Here is an 8,614-nt window from a genome sequence, read left to right on the forward strand (position 1 = left end):
AAGGCCCAGTCTGCCTCAAAACAGAACGATTTAAATCTTCTCACGAAAAAAGCAGTTCGAACCTTATGGAACACACTTACAACAGCATTTAATAGCATTAGCACGGTTTGAATGGTTATTTAGCTTGCGTAAACCACACACCAGATTTCGTGGTTTATTTTATCCCTGAGCCATCGTGAACCCATGTGATCCACTTTCCTTTAAAAAAAAATTAGTCGCTAGTTTGTGATTTCAATAGGACTCGCTGTATCTGCAATAGCACGTTATTGTGTACCTCTTAATCTAAAATGCAACAAACGACTGCGAGTCACACGAACTTATCGGCGGCGATTGGCTTCAGATCAAAGAAGCAAGCGCTATGCAGAAAATTCGTCTGCTTAGGAAGCACGACCTTGCGTGAACAGCTTCCGGGCTCCCTTTGTAGAGGAAGAATGTGTGTGTGTGTGTGTGTGTGTGTGTGTGTGTGTGTGTGTGTGTGTGTGTGTGTATGTGTGTGTGTGTGTGTGTGTGTGTGTGTGAGTTGGTGGTGGTGGTGGTGGTGGTGTGTGTGTGTGTGTGTGTGGGTGTGTGTGTGTGTGCGAGTGTGTGGGTATATGTGTGTGTGTGATAATACGTGTGACTTATCGTGTGTGTGTGTGTGTGTGTGTGTGTGTGTGTGTGTGTGTGTGTGTGTGTGATAATACGTGTGTCTTATCGTGTGTGTCTGTGAGTCTGTGTGTGTGTCTATGTCTATGTCTGTGTGTGTGTGTGTGTGTGAGGGGGGGTTGTTGGGGAGGGGGTACATGTGCGTGTGTATGGGCTGCCGTTGTAGTTATTCGTGTCAATATTAATGACACACTAATTAAGGATCGAGTTTTGGTTCAAAAAGAAACCCACGCTTTTTTTTATTTATTTTTTTACCTTGTTTCCGAATTATGACAGATGAGAATCGGACTAAATAGAAACATTTTCAGAACAATGTGTGTTTATTCCTAAAAAGAAACAACAGTGCTTTCAATGTTCAAGGACCAGCAAACAAGGTCACAGTTTACCGCAATTTAAACGGATAGGTGGCACCAGTGTTAAGAACAAACATTCCCGAGGGTGATGACGTAGCCTTGTATCCCATTTGATTGCATCCGCTTCCGCATGAAGTGCACCGCCCAGCCTTGTAGTCGTCCAGGCTGGCGCAGGGGTAGGCCAAGAAATCGTTGACGTTGATACTGGCGATGAAGTAAGGTTTGGCCAGTTCGTGGCTGCATCGGATGTTGGCGGCTATGTCTGAATGGGGAAAGGATGTATCAAGTAAATGTGGAGATAAACCCTAAGATTTAGTATGAACTTATTCTCCGACTCCGACTTTCTCCTTTAACACAGCGAGCAAGCAACCAACACACACACAAAAAAACACAAAACGCACACACAAAACAATCAAAAAACCTAACAAGTAAGGCACATAATTACATAAGTTGACAACAACACCATTTACTTTAAAGCACGCACGCAAGCACAGACACGTGCAAGGACGCACATACGCACGCACCACTTCCCGCAATATGTATTCAAAAAGTGCTCTCGACTGCCATCACAATGCAACGTTACCTAAAGAGATCGGACACCGAAAAGATGTCGCTAATAATTTGCGTGTGATATATTCAGAGTGGGATGAAACAAGTATGACAAAAACTTGAGAAATTAATCGGACAGATGTTATGCTACAAATTTGTGAAAATGATGACATGCCAAGATTCAGATAAACGTGGGTTGGGTAGTTAAATGGGGTTTCTGCCCGATCAATTACAACCACAAGACCTACTTAGGAGTTGGTATTAATCCCTGGTTTACGCGTGTTGTAATGATGTGTTTCTATTTGAATTATTGTAACGCGCCTTTCCGATATGGCTGGAAAAAACGTAATTCTGTGACGATTTTCGTTGGCTAAAAGTAGTACAATTTCTGAATTCGCAAGGAGCATCCATTGTTTTCATTTTTTGATATGTGATTGTGGGGAACCCTGCTCGGCAGTGTGTCATCTTTTGGTTGAAATCTAATGGATGCTCCAGGAAATATCTTCATGCGAATTAAGACATTGATCAAATTTGAGCCAACGAAAACGCGCGTAATTACGCTGTTTCCAGCCATATCAAGGCACGTTACAATAATTCAAATAGAAACACACCATTACAACACGCGTGAACCGGGGATTAATATCACCTCCAAAATAGGTCCTGTGGTTGTAACTGATCGGGCAGAAACCCCATTCAACTACCCAACCCTCGTTTATCTGAATCTTGGCATGTCATCATTTTCAACATTCTGTAACAGAATTGATTTCTCTTATTTTTTCACACTTGTTTCAGCACATTCTGAAGTTATTTCAGACAAAATATTAGCAACATATCAGCGAAGTCGATTTTCGGGGTAAATTGCTGTCCGATGTTTTTAACATTTAAAAAGCACAAATAAAGATGACGAAATTAACACACAAATCTTTTACGTGAAGGTCCCTTTCGGCGTGTGTCGTTTACCTAATAAGTATTGCTGTAGTTTAAAACTGGTCACGTATTGTATCTGCATTATTCAAATCTAACATCTTATCATCCGGATAATGTCCTACCTGAAATGTCTTCCGAATCTGCCGTCACGATCTTGTCCGAGCATCCGGGCATGTCATGTCCTCCATTGGGCCAAAAGTCCACGTGACCGATATTTTTTACTGTGCCCAGGCCTGGGAAATAACGGAACACTGGTTGTATCTATTCCATTGGCAAGACTAAGAAACAAGTCAACCAAAAAAACCCCAAGTATTCCCACCAACCAACCAACCTACCAACTCAGTAACCACTCATCGCCCAAAAACAATTGAACCCACCACGAATGAAAAGTGTAACTGCCAAAATAGCGAACCTTATTCGAACACTGCAAACATATATTATACATGTACCTCCTTTAACAACTCAATAATCAACCTACCTGCCAAATACAAATAAAAACCGGGGTTGTTACTGCCAAGGTGGCAAAGCAAACCTTTAGAATACCTCTTTTAAGAAGCGTTGCTGTCAACCGACCACTTCTCTGACCACCCATCCAACACACCAACCCAACCAACCCGCAACAAATAAAACCCGGGAGTGTTACTGCCAAGGTGAAAAAACCTGCATCGAACAAAGCAACCTTATATTCTTTCTCTTTTAACAAGTGGTTTCGTCAACCGCAGTCTCAACCTGCCAACCACAAATAAACAGCCGTGCTACTGTAAAACCTCACATTAATTCTATCTACTTTCGCTAAGCCGGCTGCTCGAAGCTTTGGCACTGATGAGTTTTCGTCGCTTAGAACTATTTTAGGATTTGCGCCATATAAATAGCCTTACTATTATTATCATTAAAAAGACTTCGCGAAATCTTCGTGAAGTCGACTTCGGGCTCAATTAAGGCCCGCTTAAAGGTAGCGAACGACGGGCGCAGTGGCGGGGTGGTAAGACGTCGGCCTCCTAATCGGGAGGTCGTGAGTTCGAATCCCGGTCGCTGCCGCCTGGTGTATTTAGAGTGGAGATTTTTCCGATCTTCCAGGTCAACTAATGTGCAGAGTGACTTAACCCCCTTTGTGTGTACACGCAAGCACAAGACCCAGTGCGCACGGAAAAGATCCTGTAACCCATGTCAGAGTTCGGTGGGTTATAGAAACACGAAAATACCCAGCATGCTTCCCCCGAAATCGGCGTATGCTGCCTGAATGGCGGGGTAAAAACGGTCATACACGTAAAAATCCACTCGTGTGAAAAACATGAGTGAACGTGGGAGTCTAAGCCCATGAACGAAGAAGAAGAAGAAAGGTAGCGAACTTGTATTGAATAATGCAAACCCATATCATACCTCCTTTGAGAAGTGGTTCTGCGTCTGTGTGCATGATGTCGACAAACGCTGCGTCAGTCTTGTCCAGTTTTACACGGATGTGGAATTTCTCAAACAAGGGGGCTGCGGGGTCAAGACCTTTTCGCGGTAAAAGTGCAAATAATACACATGTTATTTCTCAAAGGATGTGAATATGTTTTCTACATTATTACATGTATTCATACCATGCGCTGGAAAACTGTACCCGTTCGTCAGTAGGTCGGTTGTTCGGACATTTGGTCAGTCGGTCGGACAGTCAATGCTGCTACTACTACTACTACTAATTGTCAATATGTACTGATGTCACATGACTGATGTGAAACAGTTGATTGGTTAATGGCAATGCGCTTAAAACTGTTAGAGCGCGCGCGCACACACACACACACACACACACACACACATACACACACACACACACACACACACACACACATACACACACATATTATTAGATACACACAGAGGCAGACACAAACACACGGGCATGACCCGCAAGCCAAACAAACATACCCAAGCAAAAGACACATTTTTGTAGTGGACACTCAGAACTTACCTGTGATCCTGCCTATCTTAGTTTTTTGAAACTTCTCTCCAGCATAGCCCACCACCTGAGCTCCAAGCGAGTGACCGATGAGATGGACATTGGCCGGACCCACGCCGAGTGTCTTGATCAGGGTGGCTATTTGAGCCCCGACCACCCGGGCGTTTGCAGCGGCCTGAAAATAGTTGGGACCCTTGGCTCCTTGTTCCCAATCCACGGCGATGACGTTGGGTACCTTATGGATGATGTCATTGAATACGTCATAGTGGGCTTTGTATTAATTGCTTTGTTTAACAAACAAATCAAACACGCGTTAACAGGTATTAACCTGCGCGGGCACATAACACAATCACACACACACACACACACACACACACACACACACACACACACACACACACACACACGCACGCACACACACACACACACACACACACGCACACACACACACAAACACACTCACACACCAATGCAATACGCAGTCACGCATACATACACGAACACACAACACAAACACACACAAACACACACACACACACACACACGCACACCACACACACACGCACGCGCGCACGCAGAAACCCACACGGTCACACATACGCACACACAAACACACCAACACACACACACACACGCACACAAACACACCAACACACACACACACGCACACATACACACGCATACACACACACACACACACAGAGACACGCGCGCACACACACACACACACACACACATACACACACATAAACACAAACAACTACATTTTCTCACATGGGCCAGTAGTTCCTTTGCCGCTGTTTTCACCCAGCCATTGGTACCTCCCAAAAAACCATGAACAATGAAGGCAACCTATTAAAGAATAGAAAATACAAGAAGCGTCTTCAATTGGGACGCGTCGACTCCGGGAGGTTTGGCGAAGAAGGCAAGCAATGTACAGTATACAGGATAAACAGAATAATACATGGCTTGCTGTGTCGCACCATATTTACACTCGCTGCTCCCTTTCTCTCGCAGTTCAATATCTAAGAAAAATAACTCGTGTTAATCAGTTACGACACAGCAAACAATGTGGTATTCTCTATTCCCTATGAACTAACTGAGGCGGCTCAAATGGTCGAGGAAGGGTCCATGATCCACGGTGTGATACAGGGCTAGCCAAAACAAGATATGTGTACATGTATTCAAATGTTTATAATGTTATAGTGTCTCGTCTTTTGTATAAACTACCACTGTAATGTTTCATGCTTGAAAATGATAAAGTTAATTTGATTTAATGTAAACCACCACCACCACAACAATTACGACGACGACGACGACAGCAACAACAACAACAACAACAACAATTACCACAATCCATCACCACCACCACCACCACCACCACCATCACCACCAATATATCACCTTTTTATTCTGCACGAAGTTGGAGCTACTGACAGAAGCAGCATCTCGAGCCTTTAGAAGCTCAGGTGAAGTGGGGTTCCTGGTCGTGAAGAGCTTGAACTGAATATTCTGCTTTGTGGGCGACTTGGGATAGTGGAAGAAAGTGTTCTTGTACGGTTTGCGTAGATTGTAGCATCGGTACTCTGGTTCCATCTCATCGAAGCATTTGTTCCAGAACCATGCTGAAAAGGGATAATGAATATCGAAAACAAGTCGCGTAAGGCGAAAATACAACATTTGGTCAAGTAGCTGTCGAACTCACAAAATGATACTGAACGCAATGCAATTTTTCAGCAAGACCGTATACTCGTAGCATCGTCAGTCCACCGCTCATGCTCATGGCAAAGGCAGTGAAATTGACAAGAAGAGCGGGGTAGTAGTTGCGCTGAGAAGGATAGCACGCTTTTCTATACATCTCTTAGTTTTAACTTTCTGAGCGTGTTTTTAATCCAAACATATCATATCTATATTTTTTTTGAATCAGGAACCGACAAGGAATAAGATGAAAGTGTTTTTAAATTGATTTCGAAAATTTAATTTTAATAATAATTTTTATATTTTTAATTTTCAGAGCTTGTTTTTAATCCAAATATAACATATTTATATGTTTTTGGAATCAGAAAATGATGGAGAATAAGATAAACGTAAATTTGGATCGTTTTATAAATTTTTATTTTTTTTAACAATTTTCAGATTTTTAATGACCAAAGTCATTAATTAATTTTTAAACCACCACGCTGAAATGCAATACCGAAGTCCGGGCTTCGTCGAAGACTACTTGATTAAAATTTCAACCAATTTGGTTGAAAAATGAGAGCGTGACAGTGCCGCCTCAACTTTCACGAAAAGCCGGATATGACGTCATCAAAGACATTTATCGAAAAAACGAAAAAAACGTTCGGGGATATCAATCCCAGGAACTCTCATGTAAAATTTCATAAAGATCGGTCCAGTAGTTTGGTCTGAATCGCTCTACACGCACGCACGCACGCATGCACGCACACACACACATACACACACACACACACATACACCACGACCCTCGTTTCGATTCCCCCTCTATGTTAAAACATTTAGTCAAAACTTGACTAATGTAAAAAGGTAAACAGGAGCGAAAGAAAGGAAAACAAGTCGCGTAAGGCGAAATTACTATATTTAGTGAAGCTGTGGAACTCACAGAATGAAACTGAACGCACTGCATTTTTTCACAATGACCGTAGTCCGTAGAAGGCAGTGAAATTAACGAGCTTGTTTCGCGCGGTAGCGGTTGCGCTGTGCTGCACAGCACGCTTTTCTGTACCTCTCTTCATTTTAACATTCTGAGCGTGTTTTTAATCCAAACATATCATATCTATATGTTTTTGGAATCAGGAACCGACAAGGAATAAGATGAAATTGTTTTAAAATCGATTTCGGAAATTTTATTTTGATCATCATTTTTATATGTTTAATTTTCAGAGCTTGTTTTGAATCCAAATATAACATATTTATATGTTTTTGGAATCAGAAAATGATGAAGAATAAGATGAACGTAATTTTGGATCGTTTTATAGAGAAAAAAAATTTAATTACAAATTTCAGATCTTTAATGACCAAAGTCGTTATTTAATTTTTAAGCCTCCAAGCTGAAATGCAATACCAAAGTCGGGCCTTCGTCGAAGATTGCTTTGCCAAAATTTCAATCAATTTGATTGAAAAATGAGGGTGTGACAGTGCCGCCTCAACCTTTACAAAAAGGCGGATATGACGTCATCAAAAACCTTTCTCCAAAAAATGAAAACAATTCCGGGGATATCATAACCAGGAACTTTCCTATCAAATATCATAAGGATCGGTCCAGTAGTTTACTCTGAATCGCTCTACACACACACACGCACAGACAGACAGACAGACAGACAGACAGACACACACACACACACACACACACACACACACACATACATACATACATACATACACACATACACCACGACCCTCGTCTCGATTCCCCCTCTATGTTAAAACATTTAGTCAAAACTTGACTAAATGTAACAAGTCGCGTAAGGCGAAAATACAACATTTAGTCAAGTAGCTGTCGAACTCACAGAATGAAACTGAACGCAATGCAACGCAGCAAGACCGTATACTCGTAGCATCGTCAGTCCACCGCTCATGGCAAAGGCAGTGAAATTGACAAGAAGAGCGGGGTAGTAGTTGCGCTGAGAAGGATAGCACGCTTTTCAGTACCTCTTTTCGTTTTAACTTTCTGAGCGTGTTTTTAATCCAAACATATCATATCTATAAATTTTTTGAATCAGGAACCGACAAGGAATAAGATGAAAGTGTTTTTAAATTGATTTCGAAAATTTAATTTTGATAATAATTTTTATATTTTTAATTTTCAGAGCTTGTTTTTAATCCAAATTCAACATATTTATATGTTTTTGGAATCAGAAAATGATGAAGAATAAGATAAACGTAAATTTGGATCGTTTTATAAAAAACTATTTTTTTTACAATTTTCAGATTTTTAATGACCAAAGTCATTAACTAATTTTTAAGCCACCAAGCTGAAATGCAATACCGAAGTCCGGGCTTCGTCGAAGATTACTTGACCAAAATTTCAACCTATTTGGTTGAAAAATGAGAGCGTGACAGTGCCGCCTTAACTTTCACGAAAATCCGGATATGACGTCATCAAAGACATTTATGAAAAAAAAATGATATCATACCCAGGAACTCTCATGTCAAATTTCATAAAGATCGGTCCAGTAGTTTA

The 8,614-nt window shown here is 41.4% G+C and overlaps 1 protein-coding gene across 3 annotated transcripts in view; it reads right to left on the bottom strand.

Annotated features, from left to right (window-relative positions):
• Nucleotides 1–942: 942 nt before the first annotated feature.
• LOC138962231 (pancreatic lipase-related protein 2-like) overlaps nt 943–8,614 on the bottom strand; it is a 28,055-nt gene continuing 20,383 nt past the window's right edge. For all 3 annotated transcript variants that reach the window (XM_070333965.1, XM_070333966.1, XM_070333968.1), the window contains 6 exons: nt 5,818–6,038; nt 5,188–5,265; nt 4,426–4,648; nt 3,855–3,971; nt 2,597–2,707; nt 943–1,260 (listed from right to left, as the gene is read on the bottom strand). In XM_070333965.1, coding sequence (XP_070190066.1) covers nt 1,028–1,260; nt 2,597–2,707; nt 3,855–3,971; nt 4,426–4,648; nt 5,188–5,265; nt 5,818–6,038 — 983 coding nt within the window. In that variant the 3' untranslated portion in view covers nt 943–1,027. The remainder of the gene's footprint in view (nt 1,261–2,596; nt 2,708–3,854; nt 3,972–4,425; nt 4,649–5,187; nt 5,266–5,817; nt 6,039–8,614) is intronic.

Source organism: Littorina saxatilis, linkage group LG3 (assembly GCF_037325665.1).
Source record: "Littorina saxatilis isolate snail1 linkage group LG3, US_GU_Lsax_2.0, whole genome shotgun sequence".
Lineage (NCBI taxonomy): Eukaryota > Metazoa > Mollusca > Gastropoda > Littorinimorpha > Littorinidae > Littorina > Littorina saxatilis.